Below are 20904 nucleotides of genomic sequence, written 5' to 3' on the forward strand. Positions count from 1 at the left end.
TATTCCAGAAAATTCTCCCCTTCAAATAGTCATTTTTACTTTCTTTATTTTACCTCCTTCAAGGAATGAGCAAGCAAAGGAATCTGTTGTTTGTTCTTGCTTCTCCTTGCTGCAGCAGGGGCCCCAATAAAGCTTTGCTTGCAAAAAGAAAATAATAATAGTAATTTTTAAGTTCATCATTTTATGAAGCAGGAGTGTAGAGCAAAAAGGAACTACTATGATATCACTCATTTCCATAGAGTAGATGATACACATCAACAACATAAAACTCAATAAAATTCAGATTAAATTTTGCTGAAAGTTAGCATTAAAAACTGGCATAAATATTCTTTTAACAAACATGGCCCATAATGTATTGTTTGCAACACAGTTTTGCACATGATGGAAGCTGGTTACCTGCAAGGGTATTCCCAATACCCTTACCCAATGCTAGTTTTGCTTGCAAAGACCCCCAGGAAATCATTAGCAAACTCCATCTAGGAACAGACCAAAAGGTCAGAGATATACATAACATGACACTCATGGCCCGTGGTTTTGGAGGGCTGTGGGTATTTGTTCTTGCTCAAAATATGGTATAGTGCTTCAAAGCATCTGCTCCCATTTTCAGAGGTTAGTGAGTTTGAAGCATGCCAGCATCTAGTTTTAAACAGTATGCCAAAGACACATATTTGTTCTTAAATGTCAGTCATTAGAGTTAGGTGCCTACACAAATTCAATGAGTTCCAGTGAAGTGGTAATTAGTTCTCCAAGTTAGAAAGTATAAGAGTGTCTTATCAGAAACTCAAATATAAGGAAATTGACCATCAATTTAGAGATGAATAACCTGGGACAAGTAGATACCGTCTGTAACTTACAGATTGATTTGAAAATCCTAGAACATTATTCTGTAAAAGAGAAAGCTGAAAACATATTCAGCTTTGCAGAAACATGAAATTTACTCTATTTTAATACAAATAGAAATCTCTCTCTCTCTCTCACACACACACACACACACTTAAAGCAAATCTAGCAAAAATAAATAAATAAATATAGAGATTAAAGTCAGCATCTTGCAGTAGAAATATGGTTTTCGGAGTTGGTCAGATCTACATTTGAATTCTGTCTTTATCCTTCACTGACTGTGCCACACTAAGCTAATCCTTTATTCCCTGTACCTAAGTTTTCTTATCTATAAAATAGGTGAAATAGCTCTGAACATGAGGCATTGCTGTAAGGATAATGTATGCCAACTACATAGCATGTGTGGAGTAGCCACTCAATAAGTAATGACTATTACAAATACTAGTTTTTAAGTATACACCTACCCAAACATGTTGTTTATACAAAATGTAATTATTTTATAAGAATGTTGAAGCCTTGTCACCTAAAAGAACATAAGCTTAAAGCTTGCAACATACTGAAATTTTAAAAAACTATATGATTATATAGCAATATAATTTCATTTTTCTTTGCTTTGATTGCAATTGCTTTATTTTTTTTTCTCACAACAGGGAAAAAAAATAGCCTTGCTCTGTCACTCGAAATTTCCACCTTTCCTTTAGTAATGATTTTTGTCTTGTGATCCATGTAGGTTCTATACACCCTTACAGCAATTCTCTTTCTATTATTATATCTTAATGTTAAGAAACAACAAAAGAAAAAAAGCAATTTGACATTTGTATTTATGTATATTACTTTTTGCTTCCTTTATTTCCATTTGAAAGTATTCAGTACTCTGTCTTGTGTCTCTCTGCTCTCCCAATAATCAAGGTCTCTCCAGGACCTTTCCAAGCAAACAGATATCCCTTACGGCACGGTCCTGGACTCTGCAGTATATGAACATGTTCGCATGAAGGGAATGAATCCTTTTGAGAGGGACAGCATGTATTCCCAAATGTGGCGGATGATCAACCGAAGCAATGGATCAGAGAATAACGTTCTGGAATCCCAAGCAGGCATTCAAAAGGTACTGGCCATAGTTCTGTGTTCGTAGTCTACCATTCTGTCCCTAATATTGGAATTGCTAAACTGAGGTTGATACTTCCTTTTTGTAATTTTAACTTTGACATAGAGTTTTCAGTTAAGCCTTTCCAGGTGGCTCAGTGGTAAAGAGTCCACCTGCCAGGAGATGTGGGTTTGATCCCTGGTTTGGGAAGATCCCCTAGAGAAGAAAATGCAGGAGTTTTCAGTTAAATTATGCCTTTTATTGATTTAACAAGATTTTGAGGTGACTCACCACACCAGTAGAGGGAATTCACAGATTTCTCTGGTATGGCTAAGGATCCTTTTACAACAGAATTTCAAAACTAGAAAATATGAGCTGGTATTTTGTTCAGAACAAGGTCAGGGACTTATACACATGAAGACTGGAAAAGGCTTTTACAAATCCCATTCCAAATATCATTCAGGTTATCCAAGTTTTCAAACAACTCTGGTTGTTTTCTACACTACATCTGTTTTTAGATGAAAACTCTATGATTATGTGAAGTTCTCTGTGAGTAAAAGTTAATCTTGTCCACAAATACGGTCTCTATGAATGTCTATTTCCAAAAATGAAAGTCTTTATTAATAGCTTATTTTTATAAAATCATTATTTAGAAGTTATTAAAAAAAAAAAAAAAAAACACCGAGAGCCATCCTTTGTATGAAAAACAAAGTTAGTTTTTATTCTGGGCTGTGGCTTATAAACATGTACATAGAAGTAATTCTTTCTTCCTCAGGCCCCATCAACCTCCATGAGAGAAATGAATGATTATTGCTTAAAATTATCCCAGTGTATTTCACAGTGAAAATCACAAGGGCTGACTTTCAATAAGTAATTATGGGATGAATGAATGAATAAATGTCCAATAACAGCATCAGTGGTGGTATATACTTTTTTCTGTCACCTTTCACAGCATAACAATTTGAACTCCAAGTCTAAATTCCTTGTTTAGAAGGCAAATTCAAGACTACCTTGTCGGAAAATGTTTTGTTGACTGTAAATATTATTCTGCCATGTGGGTGTCAGTCATGTCCAACTCTTTGTGACCCTATGGACTGTAGCCTGCCAGGCTCTTCTGTCCATGGGATTCTCCCGACAAGAATACTGGAGTGGGTTGCTATGCCCTCTTCCAGGGGATCTTCCTGACCCAGGGATCAAATCTGCATCTCTTATGTCTCCTGCATTGGCAAGCAGATTCTTTGCCAATAGTACCACCTGGGAAGCCCACATTCTGTCACACGTTCTAGGATTATTCTATACCTTTTCATATGTTGTCCTTTACTACTGCTCTTGCTATGGTTTCCTAGTGTCACCCTCGTAATTTTTTCAGTCACTACACTGATACTATTATTTAAAAACTACTAATGCTGACATAAAGGTCTTTCTGAGTATAAATGATGCCTTTAAATAAGTGACTGTCCTTGAAATGTTAGCAACGACTTCTAACTCCTTCACCTTCATTATTTGAATCCCAGTTTCCCATGGCCCAGGTACCGATCATGAAATATGTGTTTCTTCTTTTTGTCCAGAGGCCTATTGGTTCTTAGAATTTCAACACAGTACCCTCCACTTACTGGGGGCATGGGGGAGGCAGGTGAGATTTGGTGGGTGAATGAACTTAGATGTTGTAGTGGGGAGAAAGGAGGATAGATTTTAGGATTTACTAGTTACTCACTGGATGTGGATGAATTTAAGCCTCAGAATAGTTTTTGAAAGAGTTCTTTTCCTTCATATTGTTTATTGTTAAGAAAGAATTTTTCTTTCTTGAGTATAAATTGAAGTTCAAAATTTATATTTTTATCAATTTTGGATTTAAAGCTCCTCATACTTTCCAAACTCTTTCTATACCATAAACATTCTCCAGAGAAAATTCAATTTCTCATCTCCACAGATACAAATTCCCAATAAAATATTTTTCAAACATACATATTCACTCCATTCATTCATTCATCCAGTACTTGCTAATTAACAATTATGAATCAGGCATTGAGATAGGAACTGGAGGTAAACTTGACTGCAGGGGAGTGCCTGGATTCATGAAATATAGAGTCTGATGAGACAGATTGAAAAGGAAACTAAAATACATGATCAAACAAAATGGTTTAAATTATGATAAATGCTATCAGGAAGACAAATAGGATGCTATTGTAGAAATTTGCTTGAGAAGCAGTGATCAGGTAAGTTTCCTAAGGATATAAGATATTAACTGTAATCTGTCTGATCAGGAGATAGTAATGTAGAAGACAGGGTGACAATGCGTTCAGGCAATGCTTAGCATAGGCTAAGGCCCAACGATCCATTCAGAAACCAGTTTTAAAATCTACATGAAGTGGACACTGTTGAATGAGAAAAAGTGGAGAATGAAGTTAGTAGGCAGGGGATAGATCATACAGGACCTTGCCCATGGTTAAGAACTTGGATTTTATTTGAATAAAAAAAAAAAGATGCTACTGAAATAGCAGAATGTAATGGTTCATTTTTATTTATCAAGAAGATCATTATAACTTCCATGTGGGAATTGGGTAATAATGAAAATAGTGAGACCACAAGAAACTTGTAAATATCTAAGGTAGCCAGCTAAACTAACACCTTGTTTCATTCCCATGTTCATACACGCACACACACACACACACACACACATAAATACACACTATTACCTGTCATTCTTTGTATTATTATAAACTGGTTACACTTCTGACATCCCAGTATTTCCCAAATAATATATAAATCTAGAGATAACATCAGTTGCTACATAGATGCTTTGTGTTAGTTACTCAGTCATGTCTGACTCTTTACAATCCCATGGACTGTAGCCTGCCAGGCTCCACTGTCCATGGCATTTTCCAGGCAAGAATACTGGAGTGGGTTACCATTCCCTTCTCCAAGGGAACTTCCCAACCCAGAGATCGAACCTGTATCTCCTGCATTGCAGGCAGATTCTTTATTGTCTGAGTCACCAGGGAAGCTTTAAGATATACTTATATATCATCTAAGGTCTTCAGTGTTCTTTAAGAAAACCTCTTCTTTTTAAGTATGTACATAGAATTTCCTACATTTTCTGGGTTTTTTAAAAAATTTATGCTGTTTAACTATGTGTATATGTAAAAATAAGCTGTAAATATTTACACTCAGAAAATTCCTATCTAAGGGTCTATGACATAGAAGTGTTTTAGACTCAGCTATTGACAGGTTTGTAGCATGTACTATGAAATTTAGTTAATTAATTTTAGGCTTTCATATTTCTTTTTCTTTTACTACATAACCATTCCATTGCTTTTCAACTTGGGCTTGTGGTTTTTATACTGTTGTTAATGTCATACTTTTTTTTTAATCTGTTATGAAGAGTGGAAAGAACTCTGGTCTTAGAAAAAAACTCTCTGGTTTTCATTCTTGTTTCTTCCAGTTCTCAGCTCTGTACTTTGGGCAAATTACTTGGTTTCTCTAAGATTTATTCTTCTCATCTGTAAAATTATCAGTGTGAGAATTAAAAGCCTGGACTTTGCAGGCATATAAATAGGTTTGAATCCAGTTCATTTTTTTAGGTAAAATGTGTAAATGTGACTAGTTACTTAACATTTCTGGGACTCAGAATTGTTATCATGATATTAAGAATTTCTGCCTCTTATGGTTTTGATCATTATTAAATATATATATATATATACATACATACACACACACACACATACATATATATATGTAGAAGCATCAATAAAATAGTATGGTTAGAATAATAAACTCTTAAGATGACTCTAAAGGTTACATGAAAGAATGTATATGTGAGTGATTTCTTATTACAAAACATTATTATTTGGTATTTCCTAAGGTTAACCTAAAATTATAACATAATAAAAAAAGATAATGCAATAAAAGATGTAGAGAACAATTTCTATTTCTTTTCCCTGATAGTCTGCTGAAAAAGATGGCTTACAAGTTTAAAACTGCCAATCAAGTCCCCAAGTATTTATTACACCCCATATATTCAGTTTTCTGATTTAGTAGAGGAGTAGTGAAGAATGTTCTTATTAATTTATAATGGGAAATATCAAAGTGAAATTTGCTTATTGTCTACATTTCTTTCAACCATTATCAGAGACAGCTGAAAACTGATTAGACAGAGGCTAGGTAGTTGTAATAAAATGTATTTTGGTTCAGTTTTCAAGGTCTTGGCCAGCTTTTATTAAAACACAAAATCAACCAACCAACAAACAATAACCTCCTCTTCACCTGCTAAAGCTCGCTGGGAGTTCATGAGTCTGAGAACTATAACACATGAAATGTTTCTGGTGGATTCTTCCTGGAGTAACCAGTCTTGCACATCTCACACAGAAACTCCCTGTTCTCTGCCATTGATTTCTAATTTGTACAGGCAGAAAAGACCCCTGAGGTCTTATAAGTCAATATTCCACAAAAGGCCAAACTTCATCTATAGTATATTTGACAGGAATTCATATATATATATATATATATAGTAACTCCCTACCAGAAAAGCCTGCATCACTGTGAAAACAATCTTCCCAATCTAATTGCAATTTTAAATGGATCCCATTAATGTCTTAGGTTGTGCTTGTCCCTATTGTACTACTAGTCTCATTGTTTTTCTTACTTGGAGGTAAATTCTGATCCCTTCTAACAGCTTTGGTCTGCTTATACTAAAGATACCTGTAAAAATGAGAGTTAGGTAAACAAGTTCTAATCTGTTATTCTTAAGAGACGTTCACCTGTACCACACTAGCCCATTTAAACTAGAACAAATGTGTTTCTGCCTTCCTCTTCTTAGGATTTTTTGCATAAGCAGGAAAAAATGTGATTTGAAAAATATAACTGAGGTTTTATAATGAATTCATCCAATAGTTATTTATTGAGCATATGCTATGTATCAGTCAGTGTTTGGGTCATTGAAATGAACATAAATGAAAAAAAAGTGCCTTCATGGAGTATACATTCCAGTGGAGAAGGCAAACAATAAACCAGATAAATAAAATATGTTGTATTTCAGGAGCAATCAATGACACTGGAATAAATATTAATACATGAAGTAAGTGAGGGGTGGAGGTAGAAGAGAAATATACACCTGGATAAAGTTTTTTCAGACGTAGGGTCAGCCAGTGCAAAGGCCCTGAGGTGGGAGCATGTCTGGATGTTCTAAGATTGTGAGGGAGGATAGCATAGCTCCAGGAATGCAGTGCAATATTGTTAACTATGGTCACCATGCTGTATATTACATCCCCATGACTTGCTTATTTTATAACTGGAAGTTTGCACCTTTTGACCCTTTTACCCATTATAATCTTAACCGTGGAATGAAAGGCATCTGAATATCTTAAATCATTCAGGTGATTCTGACTCACAACAAAGATTGAAAATCACTGATGTAATATTTTGAAACCATGTAAATTACTTTGGCTTTTACTCTGATATAGGAAACCATGTAAGGCTTGAGGCCAGAAGAGTGACCTGGTCTGACTGACTTTTGAAGGTCCACTCTAGGTACTGTGTAGAAGACAGGCAGGGACTGGAAGCAGGGAGACCAGTGTAGAGGCCGCCATAATCTTCCAAGTGGGACATGATGGTGGGTGGACTGGGGAGTTATGGTGAAAGTGGTAAGAAGCGGTTGAATTTGAATGTATTGTGAAGATAGTTCTGATGAGATATTCTAGAAGATTGAATGTGGGGGTATGAAAAAGAGTTAAAGATGCATCTGATGTGTTTCACTTATGTAATTGGAAAAAGGAATTTTCCTTTTATTGTGACTGAGAAAACTATGGGAAAAGCAGGTTTTAAAAACCAAATTAAAATTTGCTTTTGGCATGATAGTTAATATAAAATGCTTCTTAATTATCCAGGCAAAGATGCCAAGAAGTTTGCTTCATATATGAATTGGATGTTTAGGAGAAATTTCCAGCTGGAGATAAACGTCTGGGGATGATTAGCATAGTGTTTGCCTTTTAAAGTCATCAGACTGGATACTATCACTAAGGACATGTGTGTATCTAGAGAAGAAAGATATCTAAACTAATCCATGGGACAGTTTAATATTTAGAAGAGGGGGGGGATTTTAATAAAAGGGTATAGCAGAGTCAGGGAATGATCAGCCAGTGAGGCAGGAGAAAAACCAAGAGCGATTGTTTAGAAGCCAAATGAAAAAAGTGTCTCATGGAAGCTCAAATGAACAACTGTCAAATGATGCTCATGGATCAAATATGATGAAGACTAAGAATTAATGATTTATTTGATAACCAGTAGCAGATCTGGTAGAGTGAAAGAAGCAGGAATTACAATTCAATTGGAGAGGGAAAAAAAGAAAAGAGACAGTGGTGATTATGAGAATAGGCACTTTTTAAAGGCGCTTTCCTAGAAGGAAATAGTGAATAATAGGACGGATTCCTGGGGTGGGATGTGAAGTTCAGGAAATTTTTTTTTATGAGAGAAGATATACAGTGTCTGTATACTTATGGGACAATATAATAAAGAAGGCAATACTCATGATGCAGGAGAGAGACAGGAGAACTGCCAGGATCCAGTGTACAAGTGGAGGGTCGGATTTAGGAGCACAATCTAGCCATAGTAAGAGGAGAGAGGGTAGAGTATATAGGCATACCTTCAGATATGTTGGAAGATATGGTGATGGGAGCACGTGAAAATTCATTTTGACTGCTTATATTTACTCAAAAAAAAAATAAACAAACCAGGGACCAAGGTCATCAGCAAAGCAGGATAGAGATTCTGGAGATTTAAAGAAAGAAAAAGTAGGCATGGTTGTTCTGGAGAATGGGAGGAACCATTAGACTAGTGAAATGTAATAGATTCCTAAACAAGACTAAAGACCCTTTTGCAGTAGTGGTTATGACTGTAAATTGGGACTAATCAGCGTGATTGTGGGGTTTTCTCTAGCCTCTCTATCTTCAGCTGCCAATTTCACCAGAATGGTGTTTGCCAGATAAGTATGGTAGAAGACAGTGAGGTGAAGAAGTTGAGAGTATATGTAAAAAAATGATCTCTATTACAAATCATGAAATCTGAGCTATATAGGAAGGAAGCCAAAGCACAAGGAAATTGAGACTAACAAACGGATGGCATGAACAATGGACTATAGGTCTAGATATGATTGGAGAATTGTTGGAGTTAGTGAACCAGAAAGATAGGATTGGAAATAATATGAAGTTTGGTTCTGAGATGACACATCTGAAATTGAGATGATGAAGACAGTGCTGGCGTCGGAAACAAAATGACATGAGAGTGGGTGGCTGATGTGGGAGAAAAGACACGATCTTTGGAGAAGTAGAAGCCAAGAGACTGATAAGCCAAGTACTGGGAAAGGATGTCTATGTGAATAATCAGATCACCAAGAATAACCACAGAAGTGGAATTTGAGGGTGACAGAGAGGCAAGTGATAAAATCTTTAAGTAAGTTTGGAGGAGTGACAGAATTAGCAGATGTCTGCAGTAAGAATGAGTAGCATGTAGTAAAGTCTGATAGCATGAGTTTCAAAGCTGAAGGACTTCAGAGACAAGGGTCTAAAACTGGTTTAAAGGGCAAGGAGAATACCTACCCCTGATCCAGCAACAGTGGTGTGAATATTGTAGAAAAGAAAAATAGTCATCACTTGAGAAGACCAAAGGCGCTGTGGTATCTCTTGAGGAGAAGTAGGTTCTATTTAGCAAAAGAAAGGAAAAGGAAATTGTGTTGTTGTTGTTCAGTCGCTAAGTCATATCCAGCTCTTTGTGACCACATGGACCTCAGCATGCCAGGCCTCCCGGTCTCTCACCATCTCCTGGAGTTCGCCCAAGTTCATGTCCATTGAATCAGTGATGCTATCCAGCCATCTCAACCTTTGCTGCCCTCTTCTCCTTTTGCCTTCAATCTTTCCCAGCATCAAAGTCTTTTCTAATAAGTTAGCTCTTCAGATAAGGTGGCCAACGTATTGGAGGAAGAAAATTTTAAAAACCGAAAAAGGAAATTTAAAAACAAAAAAACGGATTGAGGGTGTAGGGAGAATAACTGTATGTCTTGGTTTGGAACAGCATTAATTTTACCAGATGTTCCATTCCACTCTCAAGAGTATTCTCATCAAAACAATAAATTGTATGATCTCCCTAAATATATGGGTCACAGAGATGATAGGGTTCTGTAGACCAGAATGGAAGAGTCTAGACCGTTGGAAAGGAATGGGAAAATTGGTCAAAACCAGGCAGCACACAGATTCAAATCAAGAAGTACTGAGGAGTGACTTAGAAGTCAGATTTTTCATGATGCTGGGCACTGAGAGGTTTAGAAACAATATGGACTTTAGGCTCTAGATCACTTAGCTAGTTGGTGAATATGCGGTGACAGGGTGGGTGAGCATGCTGCCAGGATCACGGTGACACTGACGGAGAGGAGTCCTGACAAAGAGCAGTCTTACCAAGAGCCGAGAGATTTGAGGGCATCGCTTCCTACAGCTGAGGGACGACGGGAAAGGTTGCAGCTGACAAGTGGGAACCAAGTTACGTAAAAGAAAAAAAAAAAAAACATTGTAAGCAGAAAACAAACTTCAACTGTTATTTAGTTTTACCTATAATAACTTTTGGTCTTAGGGACTTCAAACCTATGAACCACACTGGCCATATTCTCTGCTGGTTGTTCCATTCCCCGTCCTCTTAGAGCACTATACCTTCATTTGCCATTGAGTAAAAATGCCAGAGTAGACGACAGTTCATGAGCCAGCAGCAGAGAAAGGGTAAGAGCTAGCTTGAGCTTCAGTAAGTGTTGTAGTCATATACTGACTAGGTACATGACCCTAACATCGGGGTCAGGCCCCTATTACAGAAATGAATAATCAGACTGAATACAACTTGGAGAGAAAAGCAAGGCAAAATACTAAATAGCTTGGGTCTATGAAAATGCCAAGAATCCTGGGCTGTCATGCCAGAGGGTTTAGAGGTAGCAGTCTATTTGCTACATGTGCCCTTTTGCCAAATGATTCAAACAAATATATGATTCACTTGAGCACTTTGCCCTGCAGCTGGGAGCTCAGATCCCACTGGCCTATTTTCTGCTCTCCAGAAACCAGAGTTTTTAGGTATGTGTCAGTTATCACACAATAAAAGAACAGAACCAGTGAAAGAATGAAAAAACATATAGAGATAATTTCCAGCAACCCTTCTAATGCATTTCTGATGCCTGGGATTGGGTGTTGTTGTTTTTATTAGTATTATTTTTAAAACTTATTTTTGTTTCTAATAATCTTCATGGATGTTGAAATCAATTAGCCTTGATTAGATATTTTCTCAAAGAGGAAAGGAGAAATCTAAAACCATATACTTCTTAGGCAGTCCTGAGCATTTTACATTGAGTTAGAATATGTCAGGTCTTATAGAACACAAAGAAAACTACAAATAAAGATTTTTTTTAGATGCCCAGAAAAAAATATGCATAATTCTCTAAAGTAAAAGGAAAATAATAAAGTGATGTCTTGTGTATGTAAAGATGACACTACTGAACCACCATACACAGAGCATGTACTTTTAAAATTGCTTTTTTCATATAGTGATTTACTCCATGATGAGAGCTACACCTACTCCAATTCTTTTAATTAGTTACATCTGATGCCAAGGCATGTATATATTCACTCAATCCTATAACATACATGTATTTAGTCAGTGGCTAATAGGTATCAGAAACTGTTATTTTAGGTACACAAGATGAAGAGATGGATTGGTTTAGTGAAGGTGGCCAGTAAAATGAAGAAGAGCAGCTACCCAACAGAGAGATACAAGGTATAGGAGAACACGGAGAAAGGGGACCTATTGTAGCCTGGAGGATGAGACTGGTGCAGATCACAAAGGCTTCCTGTAGGAGTAATATCAAACTTAGAATAAGCAGGATTTAATTAAGTTAAAGACAGAGAGGATTAAGTAGCATAGGGAAGAGGCAGCCTGAACAAAAAAGTTGAGGTAAACAGAACAATGTATGTGCAGAAACAAAAAGCAATTACAGTTAGATATAAACTACTTGTGTTAGTTTATATCTTATATATATATAAAATAGAAGAAAACAATAGAATAGGAAAGACTAAAGATCACTTCAAGAAAATTAGAGATACCAAGGGAACATTTCATGCAAAGATGAGCACAATAAACGACAGAAATGGTATGGATCTAACAGAGGCAGAAGATATTAAGAAGAGGTGGCAACATACACAGAAGAACTATACAAAAAAGATCTTCATAATACGGATAACCAAAACACTGTGATCACTCACCTAGAGCCAGACATCCTGGAGTATGAAGTCAAGTGGGCCTTAGGAAGCATCACTATGAACAAACTAGTGGAGGTGATGAAATTCCAGCTGAGCTATTTCAAATCCTAAAAAACAATGCTGTTAATGTGCTGCAATCAGTATACCAACAAATTTGGAAAACTCAGCCGTGGCCACAGGACTGGAAAAGGTCAGTTTTCATTCCAATTCCAAAGAAAGGAAATGCCAAAGAATGCTCAAACTACCACACAATTTCACTCATCTCTCACACTAGCAAAGTAATGCTCAAAATTCTCCAACCAGGCTTCGACAGTACGTGAACCAAGAACTTCCAGATGTTCAAGCTGTATTTAGAAAAGACACACTGAATCAGAGATCAAATTGCCAACATGCATTGAATCATCAAAAAAGCAAGAGAGTTCCAGAAGAACATCTACTTCTGCTTTTTTGACCACGCAAAAGTCTTTGACTGTGTGGATCCCAACAAACTGTGGAAAACTCTGAAGGAGATGGGAATACCAGACCACCTGACCTGCCTCCTGAGAAATCTGTATGCAGGTCAACAGTGAGAACTGGACATGGAAAAACAGACTGGTTCCAAATCAGGAAAGGAGAACGTCAAGGCTATATATTGTCACCCTGCTTATTTAACTTATATGCAGAATACATCATGCAAAAAGCCAGGCTAGATGAAGCACAAGCTGGAAACAAGATTGCCAGGAGAAATATCAATAACCTCAAATATGCAGATGACACCACCCTTATGGCAGAAAGCAAAGAAGAACTAAAGAGACTCTTGATGAAAGTGAAGGAGGAGAGAGAAAATGTTGGCTTAAAATTCAAAATTCAGAAAACTAAGATCATGACATCCGGTCCCATCACTTCACAGGAAATAGATGGGGAAACAATGGAAACACTGTCAGACTTTATTTTCTTGGGCTCCAAAATCACTGCCGACGGTAACTGCAGCCATGAAATTCAAAAATGCTTGCTCCTTGGAAGAAAAGCTATGAGCAACCTAGACAACATATTAAAAAGCAGAGACATTGCTTGCTAAGAAATGTCTGTATAGTCAAAGCTATGATTTTTTCAGTAGTCATGTATGGATTTGAGAATTGGACCATAAAGAAAGCTGAGCACCACAGAATTGATGCTTTTGAACTGTGGTGTTGGAGAAGACTCTTGAGAGTCCCTTGGACTGCAAGGAGATCCAACCAGTCCATCCCAAAGGAAATCAGTCCTGAATATTCATTGAAAGGACTGATGCTGAAGCTGGAACTCCAATACTTTGGCCACCTGATGCAAAGAACTGACTCATTTGAAAAGACCCTGATGGTGGGAAAGGTTGAAAGTGGGAGGGAAAGGTGATGACAGAAGATGAGATGGCTGGATGGCATCACCGACTCAATGGACATGAGTTTGAGTAAGCTCTGGGAGTTGGTGATGGTCAGGGAAGTCTGGCATGTTGCAGTCCATGGGGTTGCAGTGTCAGACATGACTGTGTGACTGAACTGACTTGTGTTAGAGTCTTCTAGATAAATAGGACCAATAAGATACAGTAGATATAGATAAAGATATATCCTAAATTAGCTATCTCTCTGTATATAAATAATCCTATACATCTATACATATTTTATATATAGTGATAAATATCTATAGCCTATATATATTTATATACTTATATATACATATATGTGTATATATGTGTATGTGTGTATATACATACACACACACACAGAGAATGAGATTTATTATAAGAAACTGGGGCCTCATGAGATTGCAGAGGCTGACAAATCCCAGGATCTACTGTCTATAAGCTGGAGACCCAGGAAAGCCAATGATGTAAATTTCAGTCCACATGCAAAGGCCTGAGAACTAGGAATGCTGATGGCATAAATCCCAGCCCAAAGGCAGGAAAAGACTAAGGTCTTGGCTCATGAATTCAGAGCCAAAGAGAATTCATCCTTCCTCTGCCTTTGTGTTCTGTTCTGGTCCTGCACAGGTGAGATGGTGCCCACCCACATCAGGCAAGGCAGTCTGCTTTCTTAGTCCACCAATTCATAGACACACTCAGAAATAGTGTTTCACAAGATACCTGTTTTTTCTATCACCCAGTCAATTTGATGCCTAAAATTAATCAACACAGAACTATAGTAAAGTGAAGGGGATAGGAGGTGCAGTTTGTGCCATGGATCAAAGATGCATCCTCGGTCATGTATCATCTGAACCTGCCAATTAGTTGTTAATTGTATCAGTTCAGTTCAGTCACTCAGTCCTGTCCGACTCTTTGCAACCCCATGAAACACAGCATGCCAGGCCTCCTTGTCCATCACCAGCTCCCGGAGGTTACCCAAACTCATGTCCATCGAGTCAGTGATGCCATCCAGCCATCTCATCCTCTGTTGTCCCCTTCTTCTGCCCCCAATCCTTCTCAGCATCAGGGTCTTTTCCACTGAGTCAGCTCTTCGCATGAGGTGGCCAAAGTATTGGAGTTTCAGCTTCAAAATCAGTCCTTCCAATGAACACCCAGGACTGATCTCCTTTAGGATGGACTGGTTGGATCTCCTTGCAGTCCAAGGGACTCTCAAGAGTCTTTTCCAACACCACAGTTCAAAAGATCAGTTCTTCGGTGCTCAGCTTTCTTCACAGTCCAACACTCACATTCATCCATACAATACTACTGAAAAAACCATAGCCTTGACTAGGTGGACCTTTGTTGACAAAGTAATGTCCCTGCTTTTTAATATGCTATCTAGGTTGATCATAACTTTCCTTCCAAGGAGGAAGCGTCTTTTAATTTCATGGCTGTAATCACCATCTGCCGTGATTTTGGAGCCCCCAAAAATTATGTCTGACACCGTTTCCACTGTTTCCCCATCTGTTTGACATGAAGTGATGGGACCGGATGCCATGATCTTAGTTTTCTGAATGCTGAGCTTTAAGCTAACTTTTTCACTCTCCTCTTTCACTTTCATCAGGAGGCACTTTAGTTCTTCTTCGCTTTCTGCCATAAGGGTGGTGTCATCTGCACGTCTGAGGTTATTGATATTTCTCCCGGCAATCTTGAGTCCAGCTTGTGCTTCCTCCAGACCAGCGTTTCTCATGATGTACTCTGCATATAAGTTAAATAAGCAGGGTGACAATATACAGCCTTGATGTACTCCTTTGCCTATTTGGAACCAGTCTGTTGTTCCATGTCCAGTTTGAACTGTTGCTTCCTGACTTGCATACAGGTTTCTCAAGAGGCAGGTCAGGTGGTCTGATATTCCGATCTCTTTCAGTATTTTCCACAGTTTATTGTGATCCACACAGTCAAAGGCTTTGGCATAGTCAATAAAGCAGAAATAGATGTTTTTCTGGAACTCTCTTGCTTTTTTGATGATCCAAAAGATGTTGGCAATTTGATCTCTGGTTCCTCTGCCTTTTCTAAAACCAGCTGGAACATCTGGAAGTTGACTGTTCACATATTGCTGAAGCCTGGCTTGGAGAATTTTTAGCATTACTTTACTAGCGTGTGAGAAGAGTGCAATTGTGCAGTAGTTTGAGCATTCTTTGGCATTGCCTTTCTTTGGGATTGGAATGAAAACTGACCTTTTCCAGTCCTGTGGCCACTGCTGAGTTTTCTAAATTTGCTGGCATATTGAGTGCAGCACTTTCACAGCATCACCTTTCAGGATTTGAAATAGCTCAACTGGAATTCCATCACCTCCTCTAGCTTTGTTTGTAGTGATGCTTTCTAAGGCCCACTTGACTTCACATTCCAGGATGTCTGGCTCTAGGTGAGTGATCACACCATCATGATTATCTGGGTCATGAAGATCTTTTTTGTACAGTTCTTCTGTGTATTCTTGCCACCTCTTCTTAATATCTTCAGCTTCTGTTAATTGTATAGTTTTAGCTAAATGAACAAACAGATGTGAAAAGAATAACCAAAAATATTTGAAATTTCTGGATTGAAAGGAAGATATAGTCACTTGGGCCTCAAAATCGTGGAAAGGGAATAGATGAGTTCTGAGATTTCTTCTAAAGCTAATTTTAATGAGTCTTTGGACACTGATTTCAAACTGTTTAGAGCCACATGAGAGGAGTGTGCCTCCCAGGAAATGGCAGATGCCCCTAGTGGGATCCTCAGATGTCAGTCCTGATTTAACACATCCTCATTCTCATGCCGAAATGTTCTACCAAAGAATTCCAAGTTTGTAGTTCCCCAGGATGAAAACAAATGGATAGGTGTGTCTTTGTTTCCTGGTGATTCCATTATGTTCCAAAACTTCTTTATCCAATAAACAGTTTAAATTACACTTTGCCTTGGCTTAGTTCTTACTCTAAAATTCCTTCCCAAATTGGAATGTGCATATACATTTTTAAAACTTCTATTGGAAAAATTCAAAAAATTCAAAATTATAATTCCATTGTAATTTTTAAATTAGCCCATTCCACCCATCCAATTTTACTTTCAGTTTACTTCTGTTAATAGCAGGCTGATCATCTTCATGACTTTCTTCTATGTTTAATAGGCATAAACATGCATGCAGTTTTTTATTCGGTTTCCATTTTGACGTTTTATAAAATGAAATGTTTTCTTGCTTTTGTCTTTTTCAATTTCTTTCAGGTTAGCATATATATATATATGTATATTATAATATATAAGTTTAAGACCTTCAAAATATTCCATGAATTATTGTTGTTGTTCAGTTGCTCAGTTGTGTCCAACTATTTGCGACCCGATGGACTGTAGCATGCCAGGCTTCCCTGTCCTTCACCATTTCCTGGAGTTTGCTCAGACTCATGTCCATTGAGTTGCTGATGCCATCCAACCATTTCATCCTCTGTCATCCCCATCTCTTGCCTTCAATCTTTCCCAACATCAGGGTCTTTTCCAATGAGTCAGTTCTTCGCATTAGGTGGCCAAAGTATTAAGGCTTCAGCTTCAGCATCAGTCCTTCCAATGTATATCCAGGACTGATTTCCTTTAGAATTGAGTGGTTGGATCTCCTTGCTGCCCAAGGGACTCTCAAGAGTCTTCTCCAGCAGCACAGATGAAAGTCATCAGTTCTTTGCCGCTCAGCCTTTTTTATTGTCCACCTCTCACATCCGTACATGACTACTGGAAAAACCATAGCTTTGACTAGACGGACCTTTGTAGGCAAAGTAATGTCTCTGCTTTTTAACATGCTGTCTAGGTTAGTTATAGCTTTTCTTCCAAGGAGCAAGCGTCTTTAAATTTCCTGGCTGCAGTCACCATCTGCAGTGATTTTGGAGCCCAAGAAAATAAAGTCTGTCACTTTTTCTATTGTTTCCCAATCTATTTGCCATGAAGTGATTGGGACCAGATGCCACGATATTCATTTTTTGTTTGTAGAATTTTAGGCCAGCTTTCTCACTGTCCTCTTTCACCTTCATCAAGAAGCTCTTTAATTCCTCTTCACTTTCTGCCATTAGAGTGATGTCATCTGTATATCTGAGGTTATTAATATTTCTCCTGGCAATCTTGATTCCAGCTTGTGCTTCATCCAGCCCAACATTTCTCATGATGTACTCTACATATAAGTTAAATAAGCAGGGTGACAATATACAGCCTTGACATACTCTTTTTCCAACTTGGAACCAGTCTGCTCTTCATGTCCTGTTCTAACTGTTGCTTCTTTACCTGCATACAGGTTTCTCAGGAGATAGGTATGGTGGTCTTCCCATCTCTTTATAAATTTTCCACTGTTTGTTTTGACCCACAGAGTCAAGAGCTTTTGGATAGTCAGTGAAACAGAAGTAGATGTTTTTATGGAATTCCCTTGCTTTTTCTATGATCCAACAGATGTTGGCAATTTGATCTCTGGTTCCTCTGCCTTTTCTAAATCCAACTTGTACATCTGGAAGTTCTCAGTCCATATACTACTGAAGCCTAACTTGAAGGACTTTGAGCATTACTTTGCTAGCATGTGAAATGAGTACAGTTGTGTGATATCAAACCATTGCCATTGATAAACACTTTTAATGTTTCATACTTTTTCTCCCCAAAGCAACCATGATGAACATTTATTTTTATATATTTGTGGGTTTTTTTAAATAAATACAGTCATAAAAGTGGGATTCTAGGTTAGAGTATGTACATTTACAAATTTAATTACCACTGTCAATGTAGTCTCTAAAAATGTACCAATTTCTACAGAAAAGAGAGCTGTGTTCTCCCACTTTCTTGCCTGAGTTGCTAGAGTTAAATTATCTTACTTGTTTATTGTTTCATTTTTGCCAAAATGATGAATGAAAAGTATGTTATTTTTATTTTCACTTTTCAGATTCATTAGGTTGAATATTTTTTCAATGTGTATTAGCTTTTGTACATCATCTATATACTGCTAAATTTTATTTCTTTTGCTTTTCTATTGACTTAATTATAATGATCAGTTTCATACTACTTTAAAAACTATTGATGATTTTACTTTGTCTTTTTCATTACCACACCTTTAACCCATCAGGCTTTTCTGTTTCAATCCATGCTCGCATCTGCATTTACACTGTCGGTTAAGCAGATGTACTGGCAAGCAAACATGGTTTAGGCAGGTCCTAATATAAACCCACATGCCCAAGTGTACACTTCATAAGACAACATTTCTTTTGCCAGACAGTACTTTCAAAGAGCAGCATTTACTTTTCAAAAAATGGGAAAAGCTAAATGGTTTTGTAAATATGACTCTAAGCTGTCCACTGTTTGCTAACTTTCTCTTTACCCTAACATTATTAATACAAATAAGAGTTTTATAAAACTAAGTTTCCTGGTGGAAGATATATACTGAGAGGAGTGTCAGTTTTTGAAGTGTTTTTCTATGGACATTTTAAATTAAGATATTGGACTTTCATGCCTATACATTTGTTTCCATTAAATTAAGCTATCGACCTTAACACATACTTGGAATTCTTAGTTTGTTATGAAACGTACCTTTCCTCAGTAGGAGTTTTAGGAGCTCTGTAGGCTATGTGTGTAGGCTACCTATGTAGGCTTTGTTTGCCATCTTGTGGATCCCAGCCTCCAGATGTCCTTTCATATCTTCATTGGATCCTCTCCTCTCACTCTTACTTATGTGATCAGTGTTCCACTATGATTTTCTTCTCTTCAACAGCTGAATTCACTTCTCCTACTAAAGCAGAAATGCCATGATTACTACCATATCCTTCTGCTTTTATGTTTCTCAGATTCATTGTCATTTTGGGTACTAAAGCTTCTGATTACAAATTCCTCCTTGTTAAATACTCATAACTCTATTATTTCCCTTATTTAAATCAATAATGTTTTGCAAAATCCTTTAGGGCTCTGCCATCTGGTACCAAATCAGCCTGGGAAATAAAATTTCAATGCCTTGATAGTATTTTGAGCCAATAAATACATTACAGTATCAACCCAAACTTGCATTTGGTAGAAAATAATCTGCTTTCAATCTTCCTTTTATTTCTTCTGTTATTCATAACATGAAATACTAGAATCCAAAAGTGAAAAATAGGTTTTAGAAAACTCCATAACTAAGGGTAAAGCTTCTCTTTTTATGTCATAAGGAATTGATTTGTGATATACTCTAGACACATCATATTAATAATTTCCATATTTAACATTGAACATATACATTTTGGAGAAGAGAAGGGCAACCTACTCCAGTATTCCTGCTTGGAGGATCCCATGGACAGAGGAGCCTGGTGGGCTGTAGTCCATGGGATCGCAAAGAGTCAGACCCAACTGAGTGACTAACACACATATACATTTTATTGAAATTTAAATTTGTATTTATTTATTTTAAATTGTCAGAGAAGGCAATGTCATCCCACTCCAGTACTCTTGCCTGGAAAATCCCATGGACAAAGAAGCCTGGTAGGCTGCAGTCCATGGAGTTGCGAAGAGTCGGACATGACTGAGCGACTTCACTTTCACTTTTCACTTTCATGCATTGAAGAAGGAAATGGCAACCCACTCCAGTGTTCTTGCCTGGAGAATCCCAGGGACAGGGGAGCCTGGTGGGCTGCCGTCTATGGGGTCGCACAGAGTCGGACATGACTGAAGCGACTTAGCAGTAGCGGCAGCAGCATTTTAAATTGTGGTAAAATACATGTAACATAAAATTTATCATCTTAATCATTTTAGATGTACAGTTAAGTAGAAGTATCTTGACTATACATGCATCATCATCATCCATCTCAAGAACTCTTTTCATTTTGCAAAACTAAAATTCAAACCGTTCAACAGTCACTCCTCATTCCCTTCTTCCCCAAACTCCTGAAAATTACCATCCTGCTTTCTGCCTTTATGAATCTGACTACTTTAGAAACCTCATATAAGTAGAATCATACAGAATTTGTCCCTTTGTGACTGGCTTATTTCACTTAATATATAATGTCCTTATGGTTCATCCATGTTGTGGCACGTGTCAGAATGTTTATCCTTTTTAAGACTAATATTATATTGTATATTTATGCACTTGGGTTTCTTCATCTTTGAGCTATTGTGAAAAACACTGCTATGAACATGATGGTACAAATATATTTGAGTCCTTTCTTTCAATTAAGTATATCCACAGAAGTGGAATTGCTGAATCATATGGTAACTTTATTTTTAATATTTTGAGGAACCACATGCTGGTTTTCATAGTGGCTGTACGTTCCTACCAGTGGTGCACAAAGTTTCCAGTTTCTCCACATCTTCACCATCACTTATTCTGATAT

The 20904-nt window shown here is 37.4% G+C and overlaps 1 protein-coding gene across 4 annotated transcripts in view; it reads left to right on the plus strand.

Annotated features, from left to right (window-relative positions):
* GRID2 (glutamate ionotropic receptor delta type subunit 2) overlaps positions 1 to 20904 on the plus strand; it is a 1592807-nt gene that overhangs the window by 1315905 nt on the left and 255998 nt on the right. For all 4 annotated transcript variants that reach the window (XM_081594858.1, XM_081594839.1, XM_081594831.1 and 1 more), the window contains one exon: positions 1750 to 1945. In XM_081594858.1, coding sequence (XP_081450984.1) covers positions 1750 to 1945 — 196 coding nt within the window. The remainder of the gene's footprint in view (positions 1 to 1749; positions 1946 to 20904) is intronic.

This window comes from Giraffa tippelskirchi, chromosome 1 (genome assembly GCF_054371585.1).
Source record: "Giraffa tippelskirchi isolate mGirTip1 chromosome 1, T2T-mGirTip1v1.2.pri, whole genome shotgun sequence".
Classification (NCBI taxonomy): Eukaryota; Metazoa; Chordata; class Mammalia; order Artiodactyla; family Giraffidae; genus Giraffa; species Giraffa tippelskirchi.